The 20,821-nt window shown below is 36.9% G+C and overlaps 2 protein-coding genes across 3 annotated transcripts; both read left to right on the top strand.

Annotated features, from left to right (window-relative positions):
- Window positions 1–433: 433 nt before the first annotated feature.
- OR5B159 (olfactory receptor family 5 subfamily B member 159) lies at window positions 434–5,436 on the top strand. 2 transcript variants are annotated; one of them, XM_070228579.1, is made up of 2 exons: window positions 434–683; window positions 3,167–5,436. In XM_070228579.1, exon 2 carries the CDS (start codon window positions 3,195–3,197, stop codon window positions 4,137–4,139), a length of 945 nt encoding a protein of 314 aa, XP_070084680.1. In that variant the 5' UTR covers window positions 434–683; window positions 3,167–3,194; the 3' UTR covers window positions 4,140–5,436. The 2 variants fall into 2 exon arrangements, with proteins under 2 accessions (XP_070084680.1, NP_001378695.1); NM_001391766.1 differs by lacking the exon at window positions 434–683 and having other exon boundaries at window positions 3,195–4,139.
- Window positions 5,437–13,082: 7,646 nt separating this feature from the next.
- On the top strand, window positions 13,083–14,027 carry OR5B160 (olfactory receptor family 5 subfamily B member 160). The gene has a single exon (NM_001391310.1). The coding sequence runs from the start codon at window positions 13,083–13,085 to the stop codon at window positions 14,025–14,027; it is 945 nt and encodes a 314-aa protein (NP_001378239.1).
- The last annotated feature ends 6,794 nt before the right edge of the window (window positions 14,028–20,821 follow it).

Below are 20,821 nucleotides of genomic sequence, written 5' to 3'. Positions count from 1 at the left end.
CAGGCAATTTGTTTTTTCCCTAGGAAAGTGTAATAAAAGTCATGTGTCCCCATGGGAGACATCCCCAGAGAGGTCCATGTGTCTATAAATCCCTCTTGATTCCCATTATTTAGCCTCTAAAATCCCAAATATATTTCAATCTAACATCATTTTAGAAGGACTGACTGTGTGCTTTTAGCCATCATTTTTCATCTAAATGTTAACAGCTGTTAGTACTTAAGCGCTTTCCTCCCACCCCCAAATCTTGACCTGACGATTTGCTATGAACTCCTAACAATGACCAGGAAGAACACTTTGAGATGAAAATTATATTGGTTGACTTTAAAGTGATAACCCTTCAGCAAGGCTTTTTATGGTGCTTCCCTTATTTGCTATTCACATACACAATTCCTTGGATTATGTGGGAGAAGTAATTTTATTCTTTATTTTACAGATAAGAAGAAGATAAGAGACTTTACCAAGGGTACACAAAGAATGCATGATGAATTCAGTACTTAAACACATGTTCCTGCCTCCATGTGTGTTCTTCCTCTCATCTCTACTTGCCTTAGAGACTTTGGAAATTTTTGACGAGTGCCTAATAGAGAATATTGCTCACAGTAAATATATATTACTCTATGGCTGAATTTCTGATTTTAGATTCACTATTCAGGATTTACTGCCCCTTCATCTCCAGCAGCAAGGTAAGCTTCTATAATACATATACACTTTAAGTCAGAAGTGTAATTCATACAAAATCAATGGAGCATCTATACCTTCTATGAGTTATTTAAGCACAGAAATAGGTTTTTTGAATATTTTGCTACAGCAGTGAGTTGAGGCTGGACATAAGTATCAAAACTTCCATTATTAGGAAGTTTAGTGATAATTCTGAAACATTTTCATGTTGCTTTCCTAAAAGAGACTGGTAAAAAATAAATAAAAATAAAAATAAAGGATAGATGAAGCTTGAGTAAGCAGGCATAAATTTCATCTTATTCACTATCTGTTGACCTCTCAGTGAAGGTTAAAAAAAGACAAGTGTGAAATAAATCCTCTTGAATGAGCAAGATCCATTCTCCACTGTAAACTTTTCCCCATAATCTCACTCTTATTGTTACTAGCACATCTATAAATGCTGACAGTGAGGTGGCTAAAAGCAAAGACTTTTGATTTGGTCACAGCTGGGTTTGAATCTTAAGTCTTGAATTTTCCTCACACTAGCTCTTAATTGTAGAGCTTTACATAGTTTCTCAAATCATCAGTTCTATTAATTGAAATAATAATATCACTTACCTTATAACATTATTGTGAGGATTAAATGAAAAGATGCATATATATACATATGCACACACACAAATATAAATGTATATAGATTTTTTTTAAAGATTTTATTTTTCCTTTTTCTCCCCAAAGCCCCCCATACATAGTTGTATATTTTTAGTTGTGGTTCCTTCTAATTGTGGCATGTGGGATGCCGCCACAGCATGGATTGATGAGCAGTGCCATGTCGGCTCCCAGGATCTGAACTGGCGAAACCCTGGGCCACCGAAGTGGAGCACACGACCTTAACTATTCAGCTACGGGGCCAGCCCCTAGATCTTATTTTTTATTGTAGAACACAGTATATTCTACAAGTGGTTATGGTTGGCAAACATAATGACTTTATGGGCTAGGCATTAAAGTGAAGCTATGAAAAGATTAAAGAGGATGGTGATAAAAAATAATTAGCAGATAATACATGCCCTTGTAAAGGTATCAAAGTCAAATAAAAAGATTAAAAACACTGTACCTAAACAAGAATAGATTCAAATAAAAAATTTTCAAGCATGTAATTGGCCAACAAAAGAGATCTGTAGCTAACAAACTAAGAACATTCACCCTTTGTTCTCTGTGATTCAACTATGGGATAAGAGTAATGAGAGAAAGAATGAATTTAAGAAAGAATACCCTTTCATCCCAAGCTAAGCCATAGATGTTAAGGAAGAAATTAAGCAAAAGAATGGCCCACATGAAATGGCTGAACATCCACTCATGTAGACAGAGTGACAAACTGAGAAACACTGGAGGCACAGAAAATCTCAGGGCACCACATGTGTGAAAAAAGGCAAATTGAAGAGAGAAGTCTTAAAAAACTCTACCACACTGGAGCCTTACATTTAACCATCCACCTTCCTCAAACAAACATGGAGGCTATCATTCCATCATAATCATAATTCTGATTTTAATATAAACATCTAAATCTAATTAGACTGTGCTAAATACCCAGCACTTTACTCATTATTTTTTATGCACTATCATTTAATTCTTACAATAATACCTTGAGTTAGGTCTCATTACTATTTTCATTTAGTAGATGAAGAAAATCAGGTTGAGAAGAGTTAAGAGAGGACCAATAACTCCTAGGTAGTGAATGATACGGCTGATATACACCTCAGCCCAGAACCCAGGCTTCATACTGGATGCTGTGCCTTCCTCTCAGAATTGCCTCTGCTGGATGTACATGCCCCTACTGCTCCAGTTACACCACTACATGCACTATGCATATATCTCTCTTATGTCACTGTAATATTCCAAACTCTGAGTTTAGAACTTTGGAGACATGGAGTAATTGTAAATTGAATTAAATTCAACTTGGTTTAAATTCAGTTAAGACCCGTAGACTTGGGAGTCGCTCTGCCTGGGTACAAGGCCTGGCTTTGGCACAAATAATTTTGTAAACTTAAATATATTACCCAACCTCTGTGCTTCCTAAGTTAAATGCGTGTAACAATTAATCACTCCCATAGGGAGGTTGAGAGTAATAAATGAATCTACATGTAAAATGCCTTGAGCAGTTCCTGCACATGGGCAATATAGACCTAAGTGTTTAGTAGGCTCAGAAAAACTGAGTCATTCAAGACATTTCATCTTAATCAAGGCATTACCTTTTCTACAAATCAGTTTACAAATTCATAAATTTAAAAATTGAAAAATGATCCATAAAAATCTTTCAGTTTCAAAAGTGTGAGACTCTACAGATAATTCATGCCTTAAACTTTATTGTTTAGTCAATACTTTAAACTTGTGGAATCTTGACATATAAATTATTGCTATAATGAAAAATATATATATATAATATTAAATGAATTTTACTTCAATCTCTTCTTTGTTTGTCACTCTGTACCTTTATTTCTCATTGCTACAGGGCATCCTGTGATTCCAAAATAACATCCATGGAGAACAACACAGAAGTGACTGAGTTCATCCTGCTGGGACTAACCAATGCCCCAGAACTGCAGGTTCCTCTCTGTATCATTTTCACTTTCATTTATCTCACTAATGTACTTGGAAATCTAGGGATGATCCTGTTGATTCTCTTGGACTCTTGTCTCCACACTCCCATGTACTTTTTCCTCAGTAACTTGTCTCTGGCGGACATTTGTTACTCTACAGCTGTCACTCCCAAGATGATGGCTGGGTTTCTTTTAGGTGACAAGGTCATCTCCTACAATGCATGTGCTGCTCAGATGTTCTTTTTTGCAGTCTTTGCCACTGTGGAAAGTTACCTCTTGGCCTCTATGGCCTGTGACCGCTATGCAGCAGTGTGTAAACCCCTACATTATAGCACCATGATGACAACAAGTATGTGTACACGTCTGGCCATAGGCTCCTATATATGTGGTTTCCTGAATGCCTCTATCCATGTTGGGGATGTATTCAGTCTTTCTTTCTGTAAGTCCAATATGGTCCCTCACTTTTTCTGTGATGTTCCAGCTCTCATGGCCCTCTCTTGCTCTTACAGACATGTTAGTGAGCTGATCCTTGCTCTTCTGGAAAGCTTCAACATCTTTTTCGCTCTCCTGGTAATCTTGATTTCCTACCTGTTCATATTTGTCACCATCCTAAAGATGCCCTCAGTAGAAGGATACATGAAGGCTTTATCCACCTGTGCTTCTCACCTCACTGCAGTCTCCATCTTCTATGGGACAGTCATCTTCATGTACTTACAGCCTAGCTCCAGTCATTCCATGGACACAGACAAAATTGCATCTGTGTTCTATACAATGATCATCCCTATGCTAAATCCCATGGTCTACAGCCTGAGGAACAAAGAGGTCAAGAGTGCTTTCAAGAAGGCTGTTGAGAAGGCAAAATTGTCTCTAGGCTTCAGATCTTAAAGTTATAGGATCCGCAAGACCTAGTTTCAGTCCTGTCAGATCTTCTCCATGCATTAACTCACATTTTATGGCCTACACTACCTTTACATTACTGAGGTATTGCCCTTTCCCCTTCAAAAATGTGTCTCCTATAAAACAAAAAATAATGTCCAGATATGTAATATCTGAATGAGGATAGCCAAAAGGCATCTTAAAAATTTTTAGATCCTATTTGTCATAAACCTTCTTAATTACATTTGATTTATTCATATGTTCACATTTTCTTTATGATATACCAATGCAAATATATTTGTAAAACAGGGCTCAAACCCGTGAATAGGAGTGCATGCAAGGATCCCACGTGTGCACATACACACAAGAGTGGGAAATTTGTTAAAGTATGTAGATGGAGTATGACTAGCTTTTATTTAAAAAGTCAAAGTAATTAATTGTGGTAGCAGTATATAAATTTATGTCTAATATTTTTTATTTCTCTCATTAAAAAAACTATTCCAAGAGTCCAAAATAAGGGAAAACATGACACATATTTTTAATAAAGGTATATACTTTTTGTTGGCTTTTTTTTTCAGAGCTATGTAGGTATAACACCTTGAAGGAATTAAAATTTTTGTCTTCAGTAAGTCATTTGGTAGAAAAAGTATGATCACACAATAATTTTCAAAAGTAAGAAGACCAGAGTTCAAAAAAAGGGGATCAATTGATAACAAGGGAATTTTTCAATTTTTCCGTGTATGACTACCAACTCCTCAACTTTGTAAAAGAAAATGCATGGAGCAATAATAATGTTATTCTTTTTTTTCTCTAGAAATACTGTGAAATGGCTAATGTCACTCATGCATGAATACTTTAGTTTTAGATGAGTACATCATGTCTTACCACTCTCCTACTCATTCACTCAACTTCCTTCACACAGTTTCTTGCTATTGCTGGACAACTCCAAGCATGTTCCTGCCTCAGGGTCTTTGCACTTGCTGTTGCCAATGTTCAGAAAGCTCCCTCACTTCCTTCAGGTCTTTGCTTAAATATTACCATATCACAGTCACTCCACTTCGTAATGGATACTGTTCAATTCTTGCTTTATTCTTCATAGTGTTGATTAGTACTCAACTATTGTTGTTACTATTAATTTATTTGTTCACCTGTTCATCTATCTCCATATCTAGAATATACACTACCCTAGAAGAATGTCTTTGCTTCTTTACTAATAACTTCTTCCTCAAAACATAAATTACATTCTGGCTCATACTAATTCCTCTGTAAATATTTGTTAAATTAATAAATCAATTATTTAATTATACTTTGAGTCCAGCAGTCTATATATTTGAACCACTGATCATTGAGTTCATTACTTATTATATAAGTCTTTAGAAAACAATTCTAGAGCATTCCATGAGATGTAACTAGTTTTTTCTATTTTCTCACTCACTACTTGCATTCTCCCACTTTTGGAATATGTAATCTTTTGAAAAACACACCATCAAGTAGAACATATCAAACCGTCTTAAGTTTTTTTATTAGAAATTTCTCAATAAGTGGCAAATAACACATGAAATTAATTTATGTAGTAAATCATAAAAAGACAAAATATGAGACTGTGCTAAGTTTCCTACATGATTCAATTTTAACAATTTCTTCCTACATATTGATGATTTATTTAACTTTAAGAATAATTGATGATTCTAAGTATCCATACAAAATGTAAGCTTGACAATACTTTACAACAATAAACATACCCTACCTCAATACACTAATACAATATACAATAATTAGGTATTTTATTTGGACCCTCAAATGAGTTCAATTCTATACTAAAGCTATTCAAAGGAATTTGCACTCATGAATTCTTTCCCATTTCTATAAAATTAGAAACATTAAACATCTCAAGATTTATACAACTGTACTTGAATGTTATAGAGGGACATACTGATATTATCAATGATGGTATGGTGTAACACAAATATCCTCTTCTGGCTCCAAAGGCTGTGAAAATGGTGTTTTCTCCTCCTGGAAACATTTTTAATGATTATTTTAAATATATTATAAATTTTATAATAATTTTAGACTTCAAGAAAATTGCTGTGATATTACAGACAAGTCCGGCATGTCTTTCGCTGTCTCCCCTATTGTTCACATCTTACTTTATTTTAATACATCTGTCAAAACTAACATTGGCACATCGCTATTGCTTAAACTTCAAGAATTTAGTCAGATTGTATTGTATTTCAAATGATGTCCTTTTTCTCTTCCAAGATCCAGTCCAGGAAACAACATTCACAGCGTTGCACGCCTCCTTAAGTCTCCTCTGATCTGTAACAGTTTCTCAGTCTTTATTTGTTTTTCTTTTACCTTGATAGCTTTGAGAAATACTGGTCAGATACTTTGCAGAATGTCTTCCAATTTGCGTTTGCTTGATGTTTTTCTCTTGATTAGACAGTGGTTATAGGTTTTCAGGAAGAATAAGACATGCCTTTCTCATCATATCCTATCAGGGGATATATGTTACCAACATGACTTGTCACTGAGGATGTTAACCTTGATCACCTGACCAAGATATTTTTGCCAGTTTATTCACTGTAAAATTACTTGTTTTCCACTTTTTGTACTCTATCCTTTGCAAGCTAATCACAAAGTCCTTACCCGACTCAAGGTGGCTGGGTAGTATACTCCCCATCCTGGGGTATGTTGTTGTTAGTGCCCTGGAGTCGAGTTGATTCCAACTCCCAGTGACCCTGTGAACAGCAGAGCAGAATCCTGCCCAGTCTTTTGCACCATCCTCTCACCTTCCAGTGCTATATCAGATAATGCTCCACTGCTATTCATAGGGTTTTCATGGCCAATTTTTTTTTAGAAGTGGGTGAACAAGTCCTTCTTCCTAGTCTGTCTTAGTCTAGAAACTCCACTTAAAGCTGTCCACCATGGGTGACTCTGCTGGTACTTAAAATACTGGTGGCATAGCTTTCCGCTTCAGAGAAGCATGCAGCTGCCACAGTATGACAACCGACAGACGAGTTGTGCATTTCCTTTCCAGGGGAGTGGTTCCTAAATATATTATTTAGAATTCTTCTACAAAAATGAAGTCTCCCCTCCTTCACTTAATTTGTTTGTTTGATTGTCTGTTTTTACCAGCATGGGCTCATTTATTTTTGTTTCACATCCTAGTTATAATTCAATATGATATTATTTATTTTTTTGCTTGACTTGTTCCATCTTTGGCCAGTGGGGACACTTTCAATTTGACCTGTTTTTCATTTGATATGCCCCAGTCCTTTTGTTTTTGGTTTTTGTTTTCTTTTGTTTTGATTTTTTCTTTCTGAAACTAGAAGGTGCTCTAGGCTCATCTTGAATTTTTCCTGTCCCAGGAAAATGTGAGGTGATATCTTATTGTGGTTTTGATTTGCATTTCCCTGATGATGAGTGATGTTAAGCATCTTCTCATGTAGCTGGTGACCATTTGTATGTCTTCTTTGGAAAAATGTCTATTCAGGTCCTCTGATAATTTTTTAACTGGATTTTTTGAAATTAAGTTGCATGAGTTCTTTACATATTTTGAATACTATCCCTTATTGGATAAATCATTTGCAAGTATCTTCTCACATTCAGTAGGTTGCCTTTTCATTTTGCTCATGGTTTCTTTCACCGTGCAAAAGTTCTTTAGTATGAAGTTGTCTCATTTGTTTATTTTTGCTTTTGTTGCCCTTGCCTGAGGAGACAGATTCAAAAAAATATCACTAAGACTTATGTGAAAGACCTTACTACCTATATTTTCTTCTAGAAGTTTTATGGTTTCAGGTCTTACATTCAAGTCTTTAATCCATTTTGAGTTTATTCTTGCATATGGTGCAATATAGTGTTCCAATTGCATTCTTTTGCAGGCAGTTATTTAATTTTCACAACATCATTTATTGAAGAGACTGTCTTTTCCCCATTGTTTTAGATGAATGGATAAAGAAGATGTGATATGTGTGTGTGTATATATATATATGAATATTACTTAGCCAAAAAAATAATGAAGTCTTGACATTTGCAATGACATGGATGGACCTAGAGGATATTATGCTAAGTGAAATAAGTCAGACAGAGAAAGGCAAATATCACATGATTTCACTTATATGTGGAATCTAAAAACTAAAACAAATGAACAAAAAAAACAAAACAGAAGCAAACTCATAGATACAAAGAACAAATTGGTTGCCCCCAGAGAGGAGGGGGTGAGAGGATGGGCAAAATAGGTGAAAGGGACTAAGAGGTATAAAATAAATAAGTCACAAGGATGTAATCTACAGCATAGGGAATATACTCAATAATATTATAGTAACTTTGTATGGTGACAAATGGATACTACACTTGCCATGGTGATCATTTTGTAATGTGTATAAAAGTCAAACCACTATGTTGTACACCTGAAACTAATATCATATTGTATGTCAACCATACTTCTAGATGAACGACCTCACTCAACTCACTCTTATTCTGCACTCAGTCCAAGTTCTTCCATATGAGCTCCTGCCTTCTACAGGAAGCTGACATACATGAGTGAGAGACCCCATTCACACTTCACTTCTTATGATAGTGATAACATAGCATTATCTTTGGTTTGTCATCTTGTCATAGGTGCCTCTCATGATGATTCCCAAATGACTTTGATGGAGAGCATTTCAGAAGTGACTGAATTCATTCTTCATATGACAGTCTTTATTTTTTTCTCATAGGCTGATGTTTCCCATTTCTTAGCATAATTTATGTCACATGACTGCACAGCTCAAATTTGTAACAGCCATGCCTAACTGACTGATGAAAGAGAGATAGTTCTGCTTGAGTATTTGGAGTCAGAGATGACCATGCAGAGGAAAGAATAGATCCATCTCTTAGTTCTAGAAAAAAGAAAAAAATCTTCCTAAATATCCCCAGACCAGCACTTTAGTGGTAAGACAAATGGGTGTTTTGTTTAAAAAAAATCCTGGGGCAATTTCTAGGCTCTAAGGAAAGAACTAGATATGAGAAATCCTGCATGAAGTCCTGACATCACCTAAGCCAGAGATTTTAGTGAGTTTTTTTATTTTTGTTGCCTAACTTGACCGTGGCACTGCTGATTTGATGACTAGGGGAACTTCCCTCTAAGCTTCCCTTCCCCACGTCTTCATAAGCACATGATTTTCAGCTGAAATACATGCAAACATTATCCTCTGATATCTACAGTCAGGTTCAGGTTAGGAGGCCCAATCTGGGATCAGGAGTCTCCTGAGATATCTACTTATATGACACTAAATGGTTCCCCTGAGATTTGTTGTAAGAAAAAGTCATTGTCTCTGCCTTGATATTTGCAAGAAGGCAAACCCAAGTTACGTTCCACAACAGAGCTCCACAAGTGGGGAAGGAGTTTCTCCAGCACGATGCTTTCCTGGATGTGGACTTCTGGTCAAAAATCTGGGCATGAAGGTTTTCCATACTCCCTCCTTTGTCCCCTCATTTGTCTGTTCTTAGGACAAAAGTAAGTATTAGGAAAACATACAATCATAGTCAATTAGAATGGGAAAGGGCTCGAGAAGTTCCAACCATTTTTATTTTACAAATGAGGAAAATAAAGCGCTGAGAGATTAAATGACTAGATCATAGACAGCCTGTTAACTAGTGGTCTTCTCACTCCTAGCCCACCGGTCTTTCCACTCTGCTTTGCTGTGCTACAGCACCCAGATTTCCATGGTCATTACAATCAGATGTCTTATATAAATGATTGGACTGATGGTTAGACTCAAAGGGGAGACTGTACCTCCTAATTTTCTTTTATTTAAAGTGTGCAACAAGAGTAGCAGTGCAAATATCATACTTCCCTTTCTGAAATCAGGGGTTGTAGAACTTTCTTCTATCTGGGGACCTCAAATATAAAGCCATTTTCATTAGGAACATCAACATTTGGACATTCAATATTATTGGCTGAACAGCCTGCAGTAACCAAGAAGAGATGAGATAAGCTATGTAAAGTAATGGCTCAGATTGCCTGATTGTCAAATGTTAGCATCTTTTATGCTTTTTAAAGAACTTTCATATTCATTGTCACATGAGAGCAGAATAGTAGCCAACAAGGGAAACAGAGAATGTTTTTCATCTTGTGAATTAAAATCTGGCCAGTGGCAGGCCCACACCCAGATGATTAACAATAGAACTAGATTAGAATTGATCTTGTGTTTGTAGTACAACCCTATACCTCTGAATTTTTGGATCAAAAGGAGCTATTTTAAATTTACAGTAGATAAGAAATCGGTCAATAAGTTGGCCATTCTTGGTGCATCAGTGGAATACAGAAATTAACTTTTTTCAAAAATAAATTTAATCATATTCACATGTTTATGCATTTGGGCTAAATCTGGCAACTCCAGCAAACAGAGACCTCTAAGAACTGAAGAACCAATCTCAAGAGGAAGTGACTTCATGGTCACTAGGATGTTCTAGCATATTTGGAGTATTTTTGTGACCATTTTGTAACACCTCAGATACACTTTTATTATAGCACATTATTTGGGGGAAATAATTTGTAGATCTGGTTGTCTCTACCTCATTAAAAAGTCAGGAACCACGTTATTCATTTTATAACACCACCTCCTGGTACAGAGCTTGCTTGTATGCAAAGCCAACTAGGATAAGAACGAGAAGAGGTAACTAACATTGAATACTTTCAGTGTGCCAGGCGTTATGTTAATAGGGTTCCATATGTTATTTAATTTTGTCTTTCCAGCTCCGTAAAATAGTTACATGAAGTATTAAATGAACTATTTCATAGAAAACGAAACTCAGATTCACAGAGTGTAAGTAATACTCCCAAAGCCACATCCCACCTAAGTTGTTAATCTGGGAGTGACACTTATCTGTACAAATAGAAAAAACATATCCTTGAGTTATACTTGGTGTAAATAGTCACCTTAGGCTCTTCTTCTAAATGGTCATGTTATGTCTATAATCTGACGCATTTTCCGGCTCTTTCTCTTAGGATTCAATTCTATCCGTCTTGCTTCTAACAATTATTTTTGCACATCACTCCCTAATTGAGATTTGATTGTGCCATGTATTTTACTAATTAGTAATACCTATCTTCTTATAATTGCCTGTTTATACACTTGTGTTTAACAATTCATCCTTTTATCCATGATGTTTCTTCTTCCTGGTATAATAGTAGTAAAAGTAGTAACAGTAGTAGTAGTAAATGTAATAGTAGTAGTAATAGTAATAGTCGCCGTAGTAGTAACAGCTTAAACTTCTTGAATACTTGCTGTGTAATTGACATTATTTTAAATGTTTTGCAGGATTTAAGTTATTCTATTTATCTCCCTTCAAAGCTGAAAGCTGTTTTTCCCACTTGAAAGATAAGGAAGCTGAAATACTAGAAAGTTAATTAACTTGACCCACTCTTTTGAGAAGGCTGCTTAATAGTATGGATTTTAGATCATACTACCTGGGTTCAAATCCCAGTTCTACCACCAGATTTTTTTACTTGGGTAAGTAATTTGCCTCTTTAAACCTCAGTTCCATTTGAAGTAAAAAGAGGGTAATAACAGCACCCGCCTCACAGAAATGCTAAATGTACTACATAAGTTAATATATATGAACAGCTTAGAACAGTTTCCTAACATAGAGTAAATGCTATGTGTTTGCTATTATAATAACTAATAATCATTATTAATGTCTCTTTAGTCTCCAAGCAACAACTCATGAGTTGTCATCTCCAGAAAGCCTTCCCGAGTCTCTGAGTTGGGCTAACCACATACTTTCTACTTTCAAAGATCCCTGGGAATGCCTCTACTTTAGAAATATGTTATGTTTAATGTGTCTTTTTGATACAGTTCTCTCCCACTAGGCTATCTTTAAAGGGCTATATCACATCCTTAAGTATTGTTAATCCAGGAGAAATGAATGTGACAAGATTCCAGAGTCAGGAGTGTCTCTTGGATTGACAAAGCTTCTCATACTATAAACACAGCAGCCCAATAAGCTGTCAGGTGAGCTACCAATGGAGGTGAGCACAACCAGATACACTATGTAATAAAGCAGGAGGTCTATGGCTTGGTTGAGGGCACAGAGTCTCTAGATGAGAACAAAAGCAACTCTTCCACTCCCCCCCGCCCACCTTATTTCCCTACCTCACAAATAGAGCAAAGACATAGGAAATGCTTGGAAGATGGAAAACATCAACCTATGAGAAAAAATAAAGAATATGACGTGAAGAGAAAACTGCTACAGTTTTCCTCAACTTTTTAAAAAACTGTTCTTTTAGTTTTAGAGTTGTTGAAAAATGCCAAAACATCACTAAGAATGTGCCAAAACTCATGAAGTTTCCTTCAGGGGCCAATGGTTTCAGTGGAGCATCCAAACAAGGGCCCTTCTAAATTACAAAGAAAAATGTTGATGTCTCTAAAGCAGGGCTCTGAGTCATTGTATATCTTGAGGTACTATGAACCAGTGGTTGAGGGGTCCCTCAGAGATGGCAAATGTATTTGATGGGGCTTGTCAGCATCATATACCAACAACTGACAAAATGTTTCCTGTATTATGCTTTCTGCTTATTAACCTTTCTATACATATCTTAGACAAGAGTGCCTGTAAGATACAGCAAGTAGTGAAAAAGTCCTATGTGGTTTAATATAATAGAGTAGAACATGCAGCAACAAGCTGAAATATGCCCAGAGTCATAATATGGTGCCCTTGTGGCAGCCACAGTCAGCAAGGACATTCCAGTGTCCTTACATACCATTCTAGATGAACAACTCAATCAAACCCTACCCACCATTCAGCCCAAATTCTCACACACAGACTCCTGTCCTTGATACGCAGCTCACACACATGAGCAAGAGGTCTTATTCACACTTCTGTTCCCATGATAGTGATCAAATATCATTATCTTGAGTTTGTCATCTTGTCACAGGTGCTGGTCATGATGATTCCCAAGTGACTTTGATGGAGAACATTTCAGAGGCAACTGAATTCATTCTTGTGGGGTTAACAGATGCCCAAGAGATGCAAGTACTTTTATTTATAGTTTTCACTCTCATTTACTTCATCACTCTGGTTGGGAACCTGGGGATGATCATGTTGATTCTTTTGGGCTCTCAACTCCACACTCCCATGTACTTTTTTCTCAGTAACCTCTCCCTGGTGGACTGTGTTTATGCCTCAGCTGTCACTCCCAAAGTAATAGTGGGGTTTCTCACTGGAGCTAACATCATTTCCTACAATGCATGTGCTGCCCAGATGTTCTTCTTTGCAGCCTTTGCCATTAGTGAAAATTTCCTCCTGGCCTCAATGGCCTTTGACCGCCATGCAGCAGTGTGTAAACCCCTGCATTACACCACCACCATGACAAATACTGTGTGTACCTTACTGGTCACTAGCTCTTACATCTGTGGACTTTTACAGTCTTCTATCCATGTTGCCTTCACTTTCCACCTCTTCTTCTGTCGTTCCAACATGATTAATCACTTTTTCTGTGACATTCTCCCACTACTGGCTCTCTCTTGCTCTGACACCCACACAAATGAAATTGTGCTCTTCACATTGGCAGCGTCCAGTATCTTTTTCACTCTCTTGGTTATCTTGAACTCTTACATGTTCATTTTTATTGCTATCCTGAGGATGCACTCAGCTGAGGGACAAAAGAAGGCCTTTTCCACCTGTGCATCCCATCTAACCACTGTTTCCATCTTCTATGGGACAATCATCTTCATGTACTTACAGCCAAGTTCTAATCATTCCATGGACACAGACAAAATGGCATCTGTATTCTATACTATGGTCATCCCCATGCTGAACCCTCTGGTCTACAGCTTGAGGAATAAAGAAGTCAAGAGTGCATTCAAAAAGGTAGTTGGAAAAGCAAAGTCTTCATTGGGCTTAGCCTTCTAATTAGAAATAACATGTAAACCATATGAAACTTGTATTGCACTTCTAGTGTCTAAAAATATGTTTTGAACTTTAATTCATTCTTTTTTCAATTTCTTTGAGCAGTTCCCTCCCCAGTGAGACTGGTTCTATTCATGTTTTGAGACTATCACTTCATAGGAGAAATTTTGGATGTCCTTTTCTCGAAAGAGGATGTTACTTCTATCTTAAGATCAAGATTACCACCCTAGATGCTATAGAATCCCACACTACATCACTCTTTTAGCCTAAAGTGCTTTGTAGGTAAATCTCATGGGTGTATGACACTACAATTACACTTTCGGTTACTAGAATTCTAAAAAACTTCAGGGTTCTTGCACATAGCATAGAGGCATACTTCTCAGACATTCATGCTCCTAAGAATGACCTTGAGAGACTATTGAAATGTAGAATCTCACAATCTAATTACGAATAATCTAATTTAGTATATCTCTAGTGGAGCCCACAAATCTGCAGTGTTATCCCTTATTAGCCACATATACCTAGATCCTGAGCTTAGATAGCAAGAATGCCAGCGGTGAGTTTGGAAAGTGAGGTATACTATATAAGATAAACCTATTTAGTTCCTGAATTTCTTGGAGAAAAACACAGTTTAGAGAACAAAAATACATATCTGTACTTATCCCTTACCTGATTTCTAATAGATAAAGTTCATATAAGAAAGTCTGGATAAGGAGGACTGCCTGCATTCTTAACAAGCTTCCCCTGTATTTCAGATGAGGTTGCTGTGAAGATCACACTTTCAGAACTGTTTCCCTAGAGCAGTGGTTCAAAAGCATCATTACCAAAGTAGCAGCATCAGCATCACCTGTAACTTTTTAGAAATGCCAATTGTAGGAAGCCCACCACAGACCTACAGTATCAGAAACTCTAGGGGCAGAGCCAAGCTATCTATGTTTTAACCTGCCCTCCTGGTGATTCTGAAACATGCTCAAGTTTGAAAACCACTGGACTCAAGCAACCAGAAACACTAGCCCAGAGCAGTAGTTCTCAGCCTTGGCTGCACGTTAAAATAATTTGTGCCAGATTTTTAAAATACTGCTGCCTGGATCTCACCTCAAGAGAGTATAATTTAATAGATCTCGGGATAAGACCTGGGCACCAGGAGGTTGTAAAATGCAGTCTCTTCCCCAGAGCCTGATATGTAGAAGAAATTGAGACTAAAAAGATAATATTAATTTAGCATCTAGAGCCTGCTCAATTATGTGCATATGCTATCTCAATCAGGTCCCACACTAACTCTGAGAGGATCAACCATACAGAGAAGAAGAAACGCAGGCTCAGACAGGGGTAGATGGTGGCAAGATGAGAATTTTGAACCCAAGTCTTCAGGACTCCAAAGCAAATCCTTTCCAGTTTATTTCAGCTAACAATAGTTTACCACCATAACGTACTCTAGTGGACATAAAGGATATTAAGATTAAAGAAATTCTTTTTCAAAAAGAGCCACTAATCTTCTCAAGATAACACAATTATCCGTAACTAAAGCATTAGAAGGACTGAAAGAGACATGAAAAAATCAGATAAATATTGTTCTAGAATCTTCCTTGAAACTGTATAAATCTCCTTCAGTGTTGATATTCTGAAAACTCCCCAAATCCCTATCACCTTATCACAGCTCTAACTAGGAACGTATTAAGTAACATAGGTTTTTGAGATCTTTGGAGAAATATAAAGAGGATTAGAGCCCTTGCATTCTGTCCATGCATTGGTACTACTAACAATGAAGCCATTGTTATCTGGAAAGATTTGCCATCCTTTTTTTCTAGAAGCTTTATGTTACTTAATGAGAAGTTTCACTTGGATAAAGAAGTTTAGCTGGAAAATTTTCATGTGCCAGTGGCATCCACTTAAGTCAAGTTGGAGACCACAAACCTTAAAATCTGATGTGCTCACCTTCACCAAATCCCAATGTCCCATTGCCTACTTGAGAATAAATAGGAAAAGAACAGTAAACTATGAATGCATTATGAAAAGATCTCTATGCCCTGACCTTTAAGTCTTGGTGGGTTGATGTGGAGTATTAGTCACATAGTTGTGGAACCTACAGCAGGCAAGTTCAGACACGATTTAACCACATCTAACACCCTGTGTTGGACAGAAACAGAGTAATGTAACAATTCACCCATATCCTGTCAAACAGGCTTCTGTAACTTTTTGATAAAAGTGAATAATGAATTTATACGACTAAAAATTTCTGTCTGGATTATTTTTTGGAATGGAAGCATCTTAGATACAATGTTTATGTGCCCCCAGATTTCACATTTTAAATCTTAATGCCCAATGTGGTGGTAGTAGGAGGTGGGGCCTTTAGGAAGAGACAGATTCAATATCTGGTAAATGGAATTATTGCTCTTATAAAAGACATCCAAGAGAGCTCCCTTGCCCCTTACACCATCTGAAGACACAGCAAAAAAATGGCCATCTTTTAACCAAGAAGTAGGCTCTGACCAGACACTGAAGCTTTCAGCACCTTGATCTTGGGCTTTTCAGACTCCAGAACTGTGAGAAATAAATTTATGCTGTTTATAACAACATAAATACCAAATCTATAATATTTTGTTAGCAGCCCAAATGACCTAAGACAGAAGCATTAGGAATAGCAGAATGAGCTAAAGCTCTTCTTCAAATTACTAACTGTGACTTTGATTCTAATCGGACATTGAACTTGAGATCAACAGTGAGGGGAAATCTTAACCTGGGCTACAGGGAACTAAAGTAATATCCTTGGTCACTCAGAGGGATTTAATTAGGCCAAGATGTAGCTTTCTACAAGTTAAAAAGTGATCTCTGGAACTGAAATCTAATGGGAATTGTACACTCTTGAAGACTGGTAGTAGCTCATACATCAGCCCTCTCATCCTCAGCAGACTTGTCTTTTTATGGGAATCATTAAATGCTCATTCAATGAGACATTAGATGAATGAATGAGGAAATATGTGACTGGATGATTACATGAGTGAATAAATAAATGAATGAATGAACTGAGATTGCATAAATGAGTCAGCACAAAGTTGGCCCCAATGGTTAATTATAGGATGCAATGTTTCTTCATTCTTTGTGCCTAAAGAAAGGACATCTCTCAGATCACCCCACAATGTCCCCTCTTCCCTCATCCCATGGAAGTACATACCATGTTCCTTTTCACTATCTAAGCCCAATGCTTATATCTTTATTATCTATATGTATATTACAAAGCCGCAGTAATCAAAACAGTATGGTATTATCATAAAAACAGACATGCAGCAAATAAAAGCAATATGTGAAAAGCAATCAGTTTAGCTTTAGAAATTATAAATAAGAAAATGTGTGCATAAAAAGGAAAGAGCAAAGACTATAAGAGGAGAGAGTGGAAGCTAAGAACCCGGATAAAAAAGGCTGCAGATGCACAAAAATCAACTCAAAATGGATTAAAGACTTGAATGTAAGATATGAAACTCGAAGAAGAGAACATAGGCAGGATGCTCTTTGACATCGGTCTTAGCAGCATTTTTTCAAATACCGTGTCTGACTGGGAAAGGGAAACAATAGAAAAAATAAATAAATGGGACTACGTCAAACTAAAAAGCTTCTGCACTGCAAAGGAAACCATCAACAAAATGAAAAGACAATCTAACAGTTGGAAGAAGATATTTGCAAACCATATATCTGATAAGGGGTTAATGTCCAAAATATACAAAGAACTCAAACATCTCAACAACAAAAAAGCTAACAACCCAATTAAAAAATTGGCAGAAGGTCTGAACAGAGATTTCTCCCAAGAAGATATACAGATGGCCAACAGGCACATGAAAAGATGTTCAACATCATTAACTATCAGGGAAATGCAAATCAAAGCTACAATGAGATATCACCTCACTCCAGTCAGAAGGGCTGTAAGTAACAAGACAGGAAACAATAAGTGTTGGAGAGGATTTGGAGAGAAGGGAATCCTCATACTCTGCTGGTGGGAGTGCAAACTGGTGTAGCCACAATGGAAAACAGTATGGAGTTTCCTCAAAAAGTTAAGACTAAAATTACCATATGATCCAGCTTTTCCACTGCTGGATATTTATCCAAAGAACTTGAAAACACAAATGCAAAAAGATACATGCACCCCTATGTTCATCACAGCATTGTTCACAATAACCAAGAATTGGAAGCAACCTAGGTGCCCATTGAGGGACGAATGGGTAAAGAAGATGTGGTATATATACACAATGGAATACTATTCAGCCATAAGAAATGCTGAAACCCAGCCATTTGTGACAACACGGATGGAACTTGAGAGTATTATGCTAAGTGAAATAAGTCAGAAGAAGAAAATCAAATACCATATGATCTCACTCATAAGTAGAAGAGAAAAATAACAACAAACAAACACATTGAGACAGAGATTGGATTAGTGGTTACCAGAGGGGAAGGGAGAAGGGAGGAGGGTGTAAGGGGTGATTAGGTACATGTGCGTGGTGATGGATTGTAATTAGTCTTTGGGTGGTGAACATAATGTACTCTACACAGAATTCAAAATATATTATGAAGTACACCTGAAATTTATATAATATTATAAACCAATGTTACTGCAATAAGAAATAAATTAAAATAATAAGTTAGAAAACAAATGAAAACAAAGAAAAAGCTGCAGAAATCCAAGCTACAGATAGATGATGGTAGCCTGGATGAGAGCTGTAGAGGTGGACGTAGGAGAAAGTCACATTCTGGATCCTTTGGGAATGTGGAGCTGAAAGGATTTGCTGATGGTGTGGGTGTAGAGGTGGAAAAGAAAGGTGACTCATGCAAGGAATTGTCACTCATGTCAGAGGGGAGAAATGGCAAGAGGAGAACGTTAGTAAGGAAAATCAAGTGCTAACTGACATACCAAATTAAAATTAGACACGGAGATTGGAGGAAGAAGGTGATATGCATTTCCAAATTTCAGGAGACAGATTTGGGGCAAAGCTACATATTTGAGAATTGTTACTATATAATGATATTTACATCAATATACTCTTGCTTTTTATCTTATCTTAAAACCTGCTCATCTCACTTACTTCACCCTCAACATCTTCCCAAACCTGAAATGTTGGTATGGCCCACAGCTTAGTCCCTGGACCTCCCCTTTGCTTTACTACTCACTTCCTAGGGGATTTCCTCTATTGTCATGGTTCAAAATTTATCTAGAGACCTAACAATGAATGCTTGGTTTATCATAAATACTACACATTCTGGACTATTTTTGTATAGATCCCTTACAACCAGGTAGATTTTACACTACCAAACAAGATAGTTTGGTCCTTATAACTGCTGATGAACATAATTAATTATGTTGTTTTAAAAGCGTTATGGAGGGGCCAACCTGGTGGCATAGTGGTTAAGTTCACATGCTCTGCTTAGGTGGTCCAGGGTTCACAGGTTGGGATCCCAGGCATGGACCTACATACCACTCATCAAACCATGCTGTGGTGGCCTCTTACATGCAAAATAGAGGAAGATTGGCACAGATGCTAGCTCAGGGCCAATCTTCCTCACCAAAAAAAAAAAGTGTTATGGATATTCTAGGATATTAAAAAAACTGTGTTTCAATGAATGACAAGAGGAGAGAATGTGTTCTTAGTTAACCTCTACATGAACTTGATTCATATATGAGTCATCTATATTATCCCTAAATCAGAGGAAGACTCTCTTGATTGACTATTGTAACAAAAATATTCAAGTTCATGTGCGTTTTTTTTTTAATATGTTTCCCAGGACAGGAAAATCTATCATAACCCGAACTTAGGTGGAAGGTTTGCAAGGAGTTACAGGATTAGAAGGAGAGGAGAAAATGGATATTCTGTTAGCAGTATCAGGGGGAAAATGGTACATGAAATTGAAAAGAGGTAACTAAGGAGGAGCAAATAGAGCAACCTGGCTGGGAGAGTTAAAATTATAGTTATCAGCACAGGAAGGAGGCAGGGCATAACAGAGAGAAATATAAATACGATTGACAGGGGAAAGGAGAAAGCTAAAAGTGATGTATGGGATACAATTCTCTAATATATTTTCTATTTCTTGAGAGAGAAGTAGAAATCATAGAGTTCTGAGGTTAGAAGGGATCATGAACATCATCTAGTCTAACCACTCATAGTATAGATGAGGAAACTCAAATATAAAAATCTTCAGAAGGCCAACCCCATGGCTGAGCAGTTAAAGTTCCATGCCCTCCACTTAGGCCATCCCAGGTTCACAGGATAAGATCCCAGATACAGGCCTACTCCACTCATCAGCCATGCTGTGGAGGCAGCTCATCTGCAAAGTAGGGGGAGATGTTAGTGCAGGGCTAATCTTCCTCAAGCAAAAAAAAAAAAAAGAGGATTAGCAACAGATATTAACTCAGGACAAATCTTCCTCACAAGAAAAAAATTAAAAACAGTAAAAAACAAATAACAAATAAATAAATAAATCTTCAAAATTTGCCAGAGGTAACTTAGCATTTAAGTGACAAAGCTCAACCTAAAATTTGCATTCCTAATTGCCCAGGCTAGGATCATTTCAATGCACTTTACACCTCTGAAAGCCTTGACCTGGCATGAATATTTCCCATTGATTGGATTTGCTAGAATCCATCCATAGGTTCCTGTTGGTAGGAATGTGGACACCATCCTATAGTTCCCAGAGAGCAGTTGTCTGTGATCATCTTGTGAAAAGTTGCCTAATAACTTTTTCACAATTGATCAACCCAGGAATCTTCCTCCAAATTGTTTTTTAGTTGAATTTGGTTTAAGAAAGACCACTGGGGA

Source organism: Equus caballus, chromosome 12 (genome assembly GCF_041296265.1).
Source record: "Equus caballus isolate H_3958 breed thoroughbred chromosome 12, TB-T2T, whole genome shotgun sequence".
Classification (NCBI taxonomy): domain Eukaryota; kingdom Metazoa; phylum Chordata; class Mammalia; order Perissodactyla; family Equidae; genus Equus; species Equus caballus.
The sequence above is the reverse complement of the archived record's forward strand: the minus strand, read 5'-3'. Positions and strand labels throughout refer to the sequence as shown.